The sequence below is a fragment of the Leopardus geoffroyi genome, chromosome B4 (assembly GCF_018350155.1).
Source record: "Leopardus geoffroyi isolate Oge1 chromosome B4, O.geoffroyi_Oge1_pat1.0, whole genome shotgun sequence".
Taxonomy (NCBI): domain Eukaryota; kingdom Metazoa; phylum Chordata; class Mammalia; order Carnivora; family Felidae; genus Leopardus; species Leopardus geoffroyi.
In genome coordinates this window covers 64,455,678-64,471,768 of record NC_059341.1, presented here as the reverse complement: position 1 = coordinate 64,471,768, position 16,091 = coordinate 64,455,678, and the positions used below count along the sequence as shown (strand labels likewise).

Genomic DNA, 16,091 nt, shown 5'->3' with positions numbered 1-16,091 from the left:
AGATCTATAAACAAGATAGAGTATTGTCTTATGTTATAAATTTTCAAATGATAGCTTCATAATATATGTGTTCTATTACAATTTGCTTTTTTATTCAAAATTGTTTAATTTTTCAAGCTTTATTAAAGTATAATTTGCATACAATAAAATTTACCCATTTTAAGTGTAATGAAGTTTGATGAATTTTGGTAATTGTTATACAGCCTTGTAACCACCACAATTATATAGAAAACATTCCATCATCCTAAAAAAGTTTTCTCCCATCCCTTTGCAATCGTTCCCTGCCATGCCTCCATCCCCAGGCAACCAGTGATTTACTTTGTCATTATAGTTTTGCCTTTTCTAGAATTTTATATAAATAGAGTCATGAAATACTGTTCTTTGTTTTTTACCTTTTTATTTTACTTCTTTCACTTAGCATAATGTTTTTGAGATTCATCCATGTTGTTGCATGTATTAATATTTCATTCCTTTTATTTATTCATTTTGCTGAGTAGTATTCCATAGTGTGGATATGACACAGTTTGTTCGGATATTCACCATTTGAGGGATATTTGGGTTGTTCTAATTTTGGACTGTTATGAATACTGCTATGAAGATTTGCATACAAATCTTTGTGTAGACATACATTTTCATTTGTCTTGGGTAAACACCTAGGAATGGAATTGCTAGATATAGAAAGTACACATTTGGCTTTAAAAAACACAACCATACAGGTTTCCCAAGTTTCTGAACTAACATTCTGTTTGAGATTTATGCCTATTAATACAAGGAGATATTTTTCATTTTAACTCTTTTTTCTGTTCCATTAATAAACCACCATTTGTTTATTCATTACTCACTTCTTTACTATTACAAATAATATTAAAATGAGCACATTTATAAGTTATTTCCTTGGGCACATATACAAGAGTAACTCTATGTATAATGGACACTTGCAGTTGGTACTGCTGGGTTCTGGGGTATACTTGTCTTCAGCCTTAACAGATTTTGCCATATTGATTTATAAAATGGTTGGGCACTTAACTTTTAAGTCATCTATACTTTCCAAATTACTACATACTTACATTAGTCCTTTCTATAGGATTTTTCTTGCAAGTAGATATTTCGTTCTTTTTGTTTGTTTGCTGTTTAAGTTTTATTTATTTGAGTAATCTCTACACCCAACATGGGGCTCAAACTCATGACCAAGAGATCAAGATGCTCATGCTCCTCCAACTGAGCCAGCCAGGCGCCCCTGGTTCTTTTTGTATCAGAGTATTTCCCATGCTTTTTCATACTGTCATCATAAATTTGTTTTTTCTTTTAACTGTCCTTTCTTTATTTTTAAATAGGAGATTCATATGGGACATTGTGTGAATCTGACTGATGAAGCTGTAGAAGCTGTCCTCACTTGCTGTCCTCAGATACGTATATTACTCTTCCATGGATGCCCCCTAATAACAGGTTAGTATGATAGACTGCTTGGGTTCAAATCCTGGCTTCATCTTTTAATAACTGTGACCTTGAATAAATTACTCAACTCATTCCATTATTCACTTTCCTCATCTGTAAATGGACATGATAGTAGTAAACTTGATCATGAAAATTATCTGACAGCACTTTATATGGTGGCTAGCACATAGTAAAGGCTCAGTAAATGTTAGTCACGATGTTGGTGGTGCTGGTAATGCTAAGTGTTCAATAAATGTCAACTATGGGGGCGCCTGGGTGGCTCAGTCAGTTGAGCATCTGACTTCAGCTCAGGTCATGATCTCGCAGTGCGTGGGATCAAGCCCCACTTTGGGCTTTGTGCTGACCATGCTTTAGATTCTCTATCCCCCTCTCTATCTGTCCCTCTACTGCTCACACTCTCTTTCTAAAATAAATAAACATTTTTAAAAATTAAAAAAACGTTAACTATGATGAGGATGATAGTGGTGGTACTAGTGTTGACATTAAACATGATGTTTTATGTAGACACAAAAAATTCAAGCTTGTAATATTACGTCTCTTAAATATGCTAAATGACCTGTTGACTATAATCTCATCAAACTATAGCCAATGAGATTCAGAGCAATTTGGACTCAGGCTAATGTGATAGATACTTCGCTGAAGGAGAACAAAGTAGTCACAGGCCGTGGCTGGAAGCCATGACACTGGAAATAAAAGGTACAGCATAGGGAATATAGCCAATGATGTTGTATGATGACAGATGGTAGCTGCACTTGTGGTGAGCAGAGCAGAGCATAGCGTATTCAGAACAGTTTGGATTCTTAGGCTAATGTGATACATCACTGAAGGAGAACAAAGTAGTCACAGCCCATTTGGCATGTATAAGAGCCATGATACTGGAAATAAAAGGTATAGCATAGGGAATATAACCAATGATATTGTTGTGTGGTGACAGATGGTAGCTACATTTGTGGTGAGGATAGTATAACATGCAGAGATGTTGAATCACTATGTTGTACACCTGAAACTAATGTCACATTGTGTGTCAACTCTATTCAAATAAAAAAAAGATTTTTTTTTCAATATATGAAATTTATTATCAAATTGGTTTCCATACAACACCCAGTGCTCATCCCAAAAGGTGCCCTCCTCAATACCCATCACCCACCCTCCCCTCCCTCCCACCCCCAAAAAAAGATTTTTTAAGAAAAAATTTTACTAAAGATAGTAAAATATAAAGATTTTACCTTTAAGAATATTTTATTGTTTATAAAATATCGCAATAATAGTAATATATAAGAACATACATTTTTAAATGGCAAAATATCATTTTGGTATCACAATTTATATAAAATAATGAATAAAATATTTTGTTATTGTGAAAAAAAAAAGAGCCATGATAATATACATGACCATGTCTTGAAACCTTAGCACCTCAGCCATTTTGCATCACCTCTGCAATGGCCCACATACTACAATATAACCTGGACTTCACTTGTAAGTCAGCACTGATGCCCAGTCCTTCCATGTCATTTCTCTAGTTACAGTCTAAACAGTTATTCTCTGGGTTGAGTTATGATCCTAGAAGTCTTTTTAGCAACTTCTGTTCTTATGTTTGGACTGTGAATGTAAACCTAGCCGACAACAGGTTATATGTGGTATCAGTGACATCTATAATGAAGACTAAATCTTATTTTTGGCCAAGACATTTCTCAAAAAACTAAGGCCAAAAAGGACATCAGGAACTGTTAACGGGCACCTGGGTGACTGAATTGGTTGAGCATCTGACTCGGTTTCAGCTCAGGTCATGATCCCAGGGTTGTGGGATCGAGTCCCACATCAGGCTCTGTGCTGACAGCATGGAGCCTGCTTGGGATTCTCTCTCCCTCTGCCCCACTTCCCTGCTCACACTTGCACTCTCTCTCTCTCTCTCTCTCTCTCTCTCCCAAATTAAAAAAAAGAAAGAAAGGAAGTGTTAACAGTGCTTACCTCCAGGGAAAGTTGTGGAGGGACAAGAGCAAGAAAAAGCCTATACTATATACCCTTTGTACCTTTTGAATTTTGTATCATGTGGATGGTTATATCTATTAAAATTAGTAATAATAATTTTTAAAAAATCACTTAGAGCAAGAAAAACTCATGGGACTGAGTGCAGGGGATTGGTACCTGCGTACATTATCCTGGGGGTTGTGAGAAGGCAAACAGAGGTTCTCTGGTTATCAAATAAGGCAAAAAAAAAAATGTATTCTAACAAGTAGGCTCTTATTTTAAGGTAGAGAAGACCACAGAATATGGAATGTAATAACAGCAATCTTTGATAATCTTTCCAGAATAACAATCTAAGTGTGTAAATCTACCCCCTGAGCTATGTGTGCATTTGATCAATAGATTGAATAAGCAAGGGGTACTCATAGTCACTCTGTTTTCCTCACACCACTTTATTACAAATCTGCTCTAAAGAGCAGATTTTCCCTACTGCCAGATGAAATCCCAGGTGCCATTGGCTTTTCTTATCATTCTCAGAGAGTTAAAATGCCTTGTCATTTCTTATCACTGAAACCTCTCATTTCCGTAACTAAAACATCTTCAATCCATGCAGTACTCCAAACAAGTTCAAGTGAAAGCTTTTGCTCCTCTGGTCAGCTCAGATTTGGCCTGCAGTGGATAAGCAGACATTGTTAGTTCCTCTCTTTTACCAGCCCTCAGTTTTCTTCCTACCCCCAGCTTGCCCACTGCAGTTTCTGATCCCACCAATGTTAGTACAGGGTGGGCCTGGGATAAGCAGGAACAGAGGGAAGGGAAAGAAAAGGCTTACTTATCAGTGCTACTGTGATTGAATATCAGCATTCCAGGCCTGTGGTGAGCTGATCTGTCCTCTGTCAACAGTGGGGCACTTTTGAGGTTCTGCAGGGCCCACTTCCTACTCCCCACCCCCATCACTGCATATATCTCCTATCTGCAGCTCTCTTGATTCAAGCCATGGTGCCTCTTCTGGCTAGTAGCTACTGTTTTCTTTCTCTATCCCCAGGAATCCAGCATATACCTTCAGTCTTCCTCTGTTTCAGGTTTCCTAACTTATCTCAGTTGCTTTCATGAGCAGAACATAAGGCAAACCCATGGCAGCCCACCTCTGTCCACAGAAAACACATACTTTCAGCAATGAGAGTGTGGGTACTTCCCAACCCAGTCTTCTCTTTAGCTGTATAGACTCTCACCATAGCTTTTTGTCCTTTATTTTTCTTAGATGTGGGTCTGATATTGGTGTCCTGTGTCCCCCAAGCTCCAAGGGACATATCAGACTCACCGACTGATCTCCTTAGAATTTCCTCTCATTAGGCTTGAAGGGAAAAGCAAGCACCTCCAGGCTTCTTTCTAGAACTCCAGTCACAGCTGTCTTCAAAGAAATCCTTTCTTCAATTTCCTACTCTCCATCCCTTCTAACTTTAACACTTTCGTATCTTTGAATGGATGAAGTGCCATGGATTCCAAAATCAGATTGTAGCCAAGCATTTTCAAGTCATGTATACGTGGTCTGGAATCTCACTAGAATCAGAGATTTAGCTGGTAACTATAGTCCTGGAACATTAGCTGAAATAGTTCTATTTTAATGTTCTGTTATATTTGTCTCAGGATAACTTGGCTAGACAACATGTCATAAAATCAACTGTTGCTCATTTTACCCTCATTATCTTTCTGGTTACCCTGTGGATGCTCTTCTTTGATATTACCCCAAAACTCAGTAACTGGTAGTTTCTTAAAGGTTAATTGCAGTGTAGGAAATGAAAACATATTAATGAAATTTTTATATACTTACATATTACAATCCATTGGTCTGTCTTGCATTTGATTAGATCTTTGGATCTTTTACCCATACATGATTTTGTAATGTCATGCATTGGCAGTGTAGACAATATTGGTTCTGTTAGTAATACAGATCTTCCAATGTTGACACATTTCATCAGACAAAAAAAGTCACATTTGTTAATATCACCATTGGGTGGTTGTCAAGATCATAGTGGCAGCTACAAATTTTCCAAAATTCACTTGGATGCTAAAATTTTTCATTGCCAACAAATTCTGTCACTTGTTTTCTTTGAAGTGACAGGTTCATTTCGCTCTTTTTCAGGAAATCGTCTGAGAAGCGCCCAAGTCTGAATAACCTTAGGCTAACAGTTATTCTTTCAAATAAAAATGGTGCACCATGAATAAAATGACTAGTTTAGCTCACAACCCTAAAAAGGTCTGACTGGAGGATCTGCAGACCACACTTTGAGAACCATTGCTTTACAGTAAAAAAAACAGTTATCAGTTAACTTCAGCATTTGGAGCAGGAACAAATATCCCTTTCAAATCACTTCTTATATTTTCATGTGACTACTGGAAGTGAAAGTAGACATTAAAATGACAGAGGTTGGGGCGCCTGGGTGGCGCAGTCGGTTAAGCATCCGACTTCAGCCAGGTCACGATCTCGCGGTCCGTGAGTTCGAGCCCCGCGTCGAGCTCTGGGCTGATGGCTCAGAGCCTGGAGCCTGTTTCCGATTCTGTGTCTCCCTCTCTCTCTGCCCCTCCCCCGTTCATGCTCTGTCTCTCTCTGTCCCAAAAATAAATACACGTTGAAAAAAAAAATTTTTTTAAATGACAGAAGTTCAAAATACTTAGGATAAAATAACTATAGATTGACCTGGAAGATTATCTAGGCCAGCATTTACCAACTATGTTACTGTTACGTAAATGAACCAAAGATGACTTCTATGTTGTTTACTTCTTCACATCAAATTGGGACTGTTAGTTCAAAAGCCCACCAGCACTGAATCTTTGTTTATCCAATGGTTTTAAATACAGGCTAAGAAAGCAGATCTTGGGGGGCCTGGGTAGCTCAGTTGGTTGAGTGTCTGACTCTTGATTTCAGCTCAGGTCATGATCCCAGGGTCATAGGATCAAGCCCCTCATTGGGCTACACGCTGAATGAGGAGACTGCTTGGGATTCTTTCTCTCCCTCTGTCCTTCTCCCCAACTCACACACTCTCTCTAAAATAAAAAAAATAAAGGGGGTACATGGGTGGTGCAGTCAGTTAAGCATCTGACTTTTTTTTTTTAATTGTTTTAACATTTATTTATTTTTGAGAGAGAGACAGAATGTGAGCAAGGGAGGGGCAGAGAGAGAGGGAGACACAGAATCTGAAGCAGCCTCCAGGCTCTGAGCTGTCAGCACAGAGCCCAACACAGGACTCAAACTCAGGAATTGTGAGATCATGACCTGAGCCGAAGTTGGATGCTTAACTGACTGAGCCACACAGGCGCCCCAAGTGGCCGACTCTTGATCTCAGCTCAGGTCATGATTTCACAGTTCGTGAGTTTAAGCCCCACATCAGATTCTGTGCTGATGGCGTAGAGCCTGCTTGGGATTCTGTCTCTCCTTCTCTCTTCCCCTCCCCCTGCTTGTGCTATCTAATCTTTCTCAAAATAAATAAATAAATTTTAAAACAATTAAAAAATTAATAAATAAAATAAAATAAATTTTTAAAAGAAGAAGATTTTTAGCCATCCAGAGCTTGTCTGCTTTGCATACCCTGAAAAAACTTCATTCAACATCTACCACCTAGGAATGGTAGATGAAATAAGATGAAACCTAGGGGTGTGAAAGACCCCCTTGCCTTTTGGAACTCTCTGACCCAGAGACTCCTTATCTTGATGCTGAGCAACATCATGAAACCTAAACCTCCTCTCCTGTCCTCTGAGAGTTGCCTTACCCTCCTTCCCTTCTCAGTAGTGCCCCCCCCCCACCACCACACACACACACACACACACACACACACACACACACTGTTGTCTTTGGAAGGTCTTATGTTGTGAGGGACCTCTGCGAACAAATCTGTCAAAGCACTGCCCAAATAAAGCTCGTTGTGTCCTACTGCCACCTTGTGGTCATATCTTTTTCCTTGCTCTACCCTGAAATCCCTTAAACTTACTACAGTGACCTGGTATGGTATGGTGTTCTCGAAAATACCATAGGTATAGTGTTGGGCTCAGGGCAGGCCACCCAAAAATATGCCCTGGAGTGTATTTATTATTCTGAATTAAAGTTACTTAAGAGGGGCACCTGGATGGCTCAGTCAGTTAAGTATTCAACTTCAGCTCAGGTCATGGTCTCACAGTTCATGACTTTGAGCCCTGTATCTGGCTCTCTGCTATCAGCACAGAGCCCACTTCACATCCTCTGATTCCCTGTCTCTCTGCCCCTCTACCCCTTGAGCTCTCTCTTTCTCTCTCTCTCTCTCAAAAATAAATAAAAGTTTTAAAAAATAAAAATAAAAAGTAAAGTTACTTAAGAAACAGCCCGTGCAAGAACACTCTGACCGTCTTTTGTCTCTAGAAAGCAGGAAACAAATCTCCCATGTGAAAGGTACCCTCCCTGTACCAGGAGATAGAAAGACATCCTTATCATCAGAGATGCGGAACTCAGGACCTAAGAAGCCTATGTAAACAAACCTTGTTTTTTTACTTATTTACTACCCCAGCCCAAATTCTGTTTAGAATTCCTTATTAATTCAAGCTCCCAAACATAAGTTTTCTTTTTCCTGTCAGTTCCCCACAAATTTATTGTTTCTCTATCAAAAAAGTATAAAAGCTGCCTGTCTTGGTCACTTGTTAGGTCCCATATCTATGAGACCTCTATACATGGAAATTAAATTTGATTTTCTCCTGTTAATCTGTCTCATGTCAATTTAATTCATAGATCAGCCAGAAAAATCTTGAAGGGTAGAGGGAAATTTTTATTCTCCAACAATAGCATAGAACTAAAAGTGTTTATATGTCCAAAAAGTTTGAGAAATGCAGTATACCACTATAATGAATTTTAATTTATCAAAGACTCTGAGAAACACTATAGCTAAGAATCTTATTTAACTTTCTTTATCCAGGCATTTCCCAAGATTTTTTAGCACAGAACACTTTTGTGGACCTCAGCTTTCCCTTGCGTGTAATTGTCAGACGTAAAATTGGGAGATCTGATAATAATGCAAAAGATTTCATATACCATGGTTTTATTAATAAAGGTTTATAAAGAGAAGAAGCTGAAGTTTTTCAGCTACCCAAATCATCTCTACTCTTTCCCCTTTCCTGTCAGCACTACAACCATTGTATATTTTTGCTGCTGTCATTGAATGAGAATAAACTGAGGTAATATATTCACTTTATATTTAATTTTTATTTATTTTTTCTCCAAAGAATTTCTTGGCCTGGTAAATGAAAGTTTTTTGTCTTTCATGTGACACATTATATAACATTTTTTCTTCATGCTCGTATATCTATGTGGTTGCTTATATATGAATATATAAGATAATATGATTTATTTTCCATAAAAACATATATGCACATGTATGTTCAATTATGTTAACCTCAAAGTAAGCAGACCCCAAAATTGGCAGTTTCTGCTGTAGTTTCTCATCAAATTCCCTCAATTAATAGGTTTATCTTCTCTACTATAATTCTTAGTATATTTAAATTTTCTTAACCTTACAGTCAGACTATAAACAGAACTCCACATTATAAATTGGGTCTTGAAACTTAGAAACACGCTGATTTTATTACTGCAGAAGAGAAAAGAAAAAAACTATGCTGTTATTTAAAATATCGTAAATTATGATTGTTAGAAAGCCACAGGCCAAAGGTAGAGTCACTTGCCCCAGTACAGCAAACTAAGACTTAACTGAAGTTTCAACTTCTCCAAGAGTGAAATTTTAACCCAATCAATGTGAGTTTTCTGGTCAGCACCACTGAGGTAATCTGTCATTTGGGCCCTCTTCATCCCCCAAAGAAAGATGAGATAATCCACCTAATAAGACCCCTTCCTTGCCTTTCCTCCTATGAGAAGGTGAACTTGCCTGAACCAATCCTTTCTTTTCTTTTGCTAATAAGTTCTTGCGTTACTCTCCTTCCTATAAAAATCTTCCATTTTGTACAACTCCTTGGAACTCCCCTCTACTTGCTAGATGGGATGCAGCCTGATTAATGAACCGATTAATAAAGCCAATAATTTACTCGGTTGAATTTTGTTCTTTCACATAATATATTTTTTATACATGTTATGGAGGCAGGAAAATAATTTTACAACTTATTAAACTATTTTTAATTCAATTATGTCTGCAATGATTATCAGTAAGTTCAACTCATACACCTTTACTAATCTACAACAGACATGCATTTCAGTTTCACAGTATTTGCAGGCATGGAGGTTTAGATTTTAGAAGGGCAATAAAGCAATGAGACGGCACTAGATTAATTTATGTATTACACTGAAAGACAGGAAAATCCAACAGGAAATCTGCCACTTTTTATTGAACTGACCCAAATTTTAGTCACATGTGAGAATATGTTTCATCCTGATTACTATACAAGGAAGTTCTTTACTTCAATTCCTGGATCATAAATATGTCACGATTTACCACATAGAGCCCAAAACAAAAGTATTTTAAGGGGTACCTGTATGGCTCAGTCGGTTAAGCAACCAACTCTTGGTTTCAGCTCAGGTCATTATCTCCTAATTCATGAGTTCCAGCCTCTCATCAGACTCTGCTGACAGCCCGGAGCCTGCTTGGGATTCTCTGTCTCCCTCTCTTTCGGCCCCTCCCCAGCTCATACTCGCTTGCCCTCTCTCTCTCTCAATCTCTCTAAAAATAAATAAATAAACTTAAAAAATATATATTTTAAGACCCAAGTGTTTTGCTTCAGAGTTTCCTTTAATTAAAGTTGATTCCTTGCTTAAAGGACAACTCTTTTTTTATTTTGCATTTTACTTTTTCTAAACCCTATATTATTTTTTCCTTCTCCTTATTTATTCATCCATTACCAATCCCACATGATAGAACTTTTTTTTTAATGTTTTTAAAATGTTTTTATTATTTATTTTGAAAGAGAGAGAGAGTGTGTGTGTGTGCAGGGGAGGGGCAGAGAGAGGGAGACACAGAATCCAAAGCAGGCTCCAGGCTGTCAGCACAGAGCCTGACAGGGGGCTTGAACTCCCTGAGATCACCTGAGCCTGAGTTCACCTGAGCTGAAGTCTGATGCTTAAGGGCTTAACTGACTGAGCCACCCGGGGTGATCCCCACCCGCCCCACGCATGACAGAACTTCTTGCTGCCAGACACAAATGAAGCATTAGAACCTTGAAGCATTAGAACTATTATTTGTAAAAATCTGCCAGCCTCACCTTTTTCACTGTGTATTCTACAAAAATATCTAAATTACATCTTCCTTGATCATTCGAAAACATTCATTAATTTATATTTCCCACAGTTTCTTCTTTTTCTTGGTTCTTTAAAAGCCCCTGCCATGCATCTCTTTCAAAAAGTGGCCTCCAACTATGTTAGTCATAGATTTTGAGAGATGGTAGAAGCTTCCTTAGACTTCATCTATACAACACCCTTGTTTTAAGGATAAGGGAACAGAGAATGAATTTAAGTGGAAACACTTGATAGTAGAACTGGGAGTAAAAACCTAGGTCACCTGATTCAGTCTCTAATTCTTTCCCCAACAGAGCAATTCCCTGAGCCGACAGTGTCAAGAGGCTTAACTGTTACTAGAAAAGGGAGGGAAATAGGAGAGTGACATCAAGCAACAGCAGTGGGATTGGTTTGATGATGTTTTGAGTCTTTTTCAATGTTGAGAGTTTGTGTTTTAAAGGGTGGCAGAACATGCCACCCCAAAATATGCTTCTTTAGGATAAGGATTTTTTTTTTTTTTTTGAGCTGATTGTGTCTGAGAAACAGCAGACAACCAGAGAGCTCTGAAAATGGAGAAGTTATCCTTTTGTAAGAGAAACTTGCATTTATAAAGGAAATCTCCATCTGTAAGGATCTCCCCCTCTACACCAGGAAGGAAAAGGGTAACTCTAAGTCCAAGAGAATCTTACCAATGGAGGAGACACCAACCTAAATGTGTATAGCAAATCTTACCTTTTACTCCTTACTGTGCTTTTTCTAGTAACTTCCCATAATTGGCCTGCCCACTCCACCCCAATATCTTTCTTTTGTCTTTAGCTGAAGATGGGATTTGAGGTGGTGGCTAGGGCTGTCTCAGGGAGTTTACTTATTTTCCCTGGGTATCTCTCATGCATACATGATGTAAGTAAACATATTGATAAACTGGTTTTTTTCTGGTTAATTGCCTTTTTTTTTTTTTTTTACAAGAGTGTCTCAGCCAAGAACTTAGAGGATAGAGGGGAAATTGTTTTTTCTCCCCTACAGTTTCTACAGTGTTCTGGCAAGGGATCACTAAATACTTAGAGAATGCAGTTTCTCCATATAGCATAATAAACTCATAGGCACCAAATACTCCTTCTGTTCAAACTCACAGTCCTAAATACTCTATTTTCTCAGGAAAAAGGTGCCTGGGGAGACTTTGAGTAATATAATACTGCCATCTAGCCTCAAAATCTTTTTTTTTTTTTTTCAACGTTTATTTGTTTTTGGGACAGAGAGAGACAGAGCATGAACGGGGGAGGGGCAGAGAGAGAGGGAGACACAGAATCGGAAACAGGCTCCAGGCTCTGAGCCATCAGCCCAGAGCCTGACGCGGGGCTCGAACTCACGGACCGTGAGATCGTGACCTGGCTGAAGTCGGACCCTTAACCGACTGTGCCACCCAGGCGCCCCTAGCCTCAAAATCTTTAAATTACATAAAAATATATTGTATGGTTACTATTGGACGGAAAAGTGTCCTCTTATTTATGTGCAGTAATAAATTTCTATAGAAGAATGACTCAAATAGACTTAGAAAACAAATATGTATGTATAATGTTTGATAACATATTCCTAACTAGTAAAAATGCCAAAATAATCCTAAAAGCAACTAAAATGAAATTGGGAAGTATAGTTTCCAATTTTGTTCTTCTTTTCAAAATTGTACTGGCTGTTCTGGGTCCCTTGAATTCCCATATACATATTAGTGATGAAGTTTTGGGGTTTGGAGCTGACGGCCAAGAAAGAATTCTTGAAGACATCTTTGGTGCAAAAAGGTGATTTTATTAAAGCACAGGGACAGGACCCATGAGCAGAAAGAGCTGCACTGGGGTTGTGACCGGTAACTCATTATATATATACCCTCAGTTTGGGAGAGGGTCGGGGACAGTGTAAGTCTCTAAGAAATTTTGGAAGCAAGGTTTCCAGGACCTGGCGGGGGGGTGGCTAACTGTTGTTAGGAAAACACCATTTATTACCGTTTAGTAAAGCCTCAGTCATGAGACCCTTCAGATGTATATGAGGAGGCCATAATCTTGAAGTATGATTGACAGCATATATGTTCGGGCAGTTGAGATAAAGGAAGTAGACTTACAGGATCCTTTAATGTTCAGCTAAGATTCTCTTTTGCCCCCAGCAAAGTGTCATCTTAGAGGCAGCTGAGCTCGTAGTAGGAGGTCACTCTGCTGGTTTCAAGGACTTGTCAGTGGGCTGTAGGCAGTAAGAGAGTTTAATTTTTCATTTGCCTTAGTTTCCCACATCACCATGGCAAGCACTTAAATCCCTTTCCTTTTGTTCTTGGATAGCCAGGAGTGTCCAAGGAATATTACACGTATTCCACCCGGTGGGGGGGGGGGGGGGCGCGGGGGGTGCAGAGTGTGCTGTTAGCTTATACCTTGCCCTCAGTGCGCCCCATGCTCCCTCATCTTTAGGATCATCTTCTCAATTTTTTTTAAAGATTTTATTATTTTTAAGTAATCTCTACATCCATTGTGGAGCTCAAACTTACAACCCTGAGATCAAGAGTCACATGCCCTACCTACTGAGCCAGCCAGGCATCCCTTGTCAATTTCTAAAAAAAAAAAAAAAAAAGGCAACCGGGATTCTGGGAGAGATTGCATTGAATCTGCAATCAGTTTAGGGAGTATTGCCGTGTTAATATTATCTTCTGATCTGTGAACACAATGTCTTTCCATTTATTTAAATCTTGAATTTCTCTCAACAATGTTTTATAGTTTTCAGACTTTTTCACTTCTTTTGTTAAATTTATCTCTAAGTATTTTATTCTTTTTTATTGGTAACATAAATGGAATTCTTAATTTCATTTTTGGATTGTTCCTTGCTAGTGTATATAAATCATTTGATTTTTGTATATTGATCTTGTATGGGGAGACTTGTTGAAGTCATTTACTAGTTCTAATTTTTTAGTGTATTCCTTAGGACATTCTGTATACAGTATTATATAATGTACAGGTAACGATAGTTTTACTTTCTTACCAACATGGATGCCTTTTATTTCTTTTTCTTCCCTAATTTCCTTGGCTAGAACCTCCACTGCAATGCTGAATAGAAGTGGAAAGAGCAGACATCCTTGTTTCTCATCTTAGTGGGGAAACATTAGTCTCTCATCATTAAGTATTAGCTTTTTCCTAGATGTTCTTTATCAGGTTGAGGAAGTTCCCTTCTATTCCCAGTTTGTTGAATGTTTTTACCATTAGTGTTGTAAAATGCTTTTTCTGCGTCTATTGAAATGATAATGTGGTTTTTGTCCTTTAGTCTATTGATATGATGTATGTTATAGGCAGAATGATGCCCCCACCCAAAGATGTCCACATTTTAATGCACAGGACCTGAGTATGCTATGTTACATAAGATTGCAAATGGAACTAAAGTTGCTAATCAATTGATCTTAAAATAGAGATTATCCTGAATTATCTAGGTGGGCTCAGTGTAATCATAAATCTTTGTAAGTGGAAGAGGGAGGCAGAAGGAGAATCATAGAGATGGCAGCATGAGGACTCTGTCCCATGTTGTTTCATTTGAATATGGAGGAATGCAAGGAATGTGGTGGCCTCTAGAAGCTGGAAAAGTCAAAGGTAAATCCTCTCCCTTGAGCCTCCAAAAAGGAATGCTGATCCATTTTAGCCCAATGAGACTTAATTTGGATTCTGACTATATAATAATAAATTTGTGTTGCTTTAAGCCAGTAAGGTTGTAGTAATTTATTACATTAGTAATAAGAAAGTAATACAGTGTATTACATTAATTCATTTTCAGATGTTAAGCCAACCTTTCATTCCTGGGATAGATCCCAGTTGATCATGGCATATGAGCTTTTTTATATGTTGTTAGATTTGATTTGCTAGTGTATTGTTGAGGATTTTTGAGTACATATTTACTAGAGATATGGGTCTGTAGCTTTGTGTGTATGTGATATCTTTATTTGGCATCAGGGCATCAGGGTAATACTGGTCTTACAGAATGAGTTAGGAAGTATTCCCCATTTCGGCTCTTAGTAAAACCACTCCAGCTTTGTTAATAGTTACTGTTTTCATGATACAGCCTTGTCCATCTTTTTGCTTTCAAACTATTTAAAACCTGCCTTTAATCTAGATTTCCTCTATAATAAATGATATTTTTAAAATTTACATTAGAGAGGGGTGCCTGGGTGGCTCAGTTGTTTGGGCATCTGACTTCAGCTGAGGTCATAATCTCACAGTTTGTGGGTTTGAGCCCTGCATCAGGCTCTGTGCTGACAGCTTGGAGCCTGGAGTCTGCTTCAGATTCTGTGTCTCTGCCCCTCCCTCACTCACATTCTGCCTTTCTCGCTCTCTCTCTCTCAAAAAATAAATAAACGTTGGGGTGCCTGGCTGGCTCAGTTGGTTAAGTGTCGGACTTCAGCTCAGGTCACGATCTCACAGTTCATGGGTTCAAGCCCCATGTCGGGCTCTATGCTGATAGCTCAGAGCCTGGAGACTGCTTCAGATTCTGTGTCTCCCTCTCTCTGTGCCCCTCTCACACTCGCACAGGCTCTCTCTCTCTAAAAAAAAATAATAATTAAAAATAAATAAATAAACGTTGAAAAAAATTTTTTCTAAATTTACATTAGAGAGAGCAAGGGGAAGAGGCAGAGGAAGAGAGAGAGAGAGGGAGAATCTCACTCTGAGCATGGAGCCTGACATGGGGCTTGATCCCACCACCCTGAGATCATGACCTGAGCCGAAATCAAGAAGAGTTGGACATACCTGAGCCAGCCACCCAGGCGCCCCGATACATTTTTTAAATGTTTATTTATTTTTGAGAGAGAGAGAGAGAGAGGGAAAGAGAGAGCACAAGTGGGAGAGGAGCAGACAGAGAGGGAGACATAGAATCTGAAGCAGACTCTGAGCTGTCAGCACAGAGCCCGACGCAGGGCTCCAACTCAGGAATGTGAGATCAGGACCTGAGCTGAAGTTGGTCACTTAACTGACTGAGCCACCTAGGACCCCCACCCCTGATATTTATGACAAAATAACTACATTTGTTCACTTACAAGCTGCTTTAAAAAAAAAAAATAGCTGCTGATATAAACCTTTGTTTTTTGAACTATAATTCTCATTTCATACACTCTGGTTCTCTTGCTTGCACTAAATCTTGGCATTTTGGCTTATTTTTGTATTGTTTAAAATCAAATTTAGGGACCATATATTGGGCCCAATTTTTTTTCTATTGGTTTGTGAAATCTGTAACTAACAACCACTAACCTAGAAACTTTCCAAGACTAGTTTGGAGATCTGTTGTATATACAACATAGGCTGTATCTATGGAACAAGTTTGGTAAACTTGTGAATAATTTTTAAAGCAATAACATTTTATCAGTATTTTTGCTTTAATTCATATTTTTAAAAGATCTTATAAAATCAATTTTGCAAAAGAAATGTAA

At 38.4% G+C, this 16,091-nt stretch overlaps 1 protein-coding gene across 2 annotated transcripts in view; it reads left to right on the top strand.

The window, feature by feature from the left end:
- The window catches only part of AMN1 (antagonist of mitotic exit network 1 homolog), a 58,167-nt gene that overhangs the window by 36,072 nt on the left and 6,004 nt on the right, over positions 1–16,091 (top strand). For both annotated transcript variants that reach the window (XM_045465372.1, XM_045465373.1), the window contains one exon: positions 1,335–1,446. In XM_045465372.1, the coding sequence (XP_045321328.1) occupies positions 1,335–1,446 (112 nt within the window). The remainder of the gene's footprint in view (positions 1–1,334; positions 1,447–16,091) is intronic.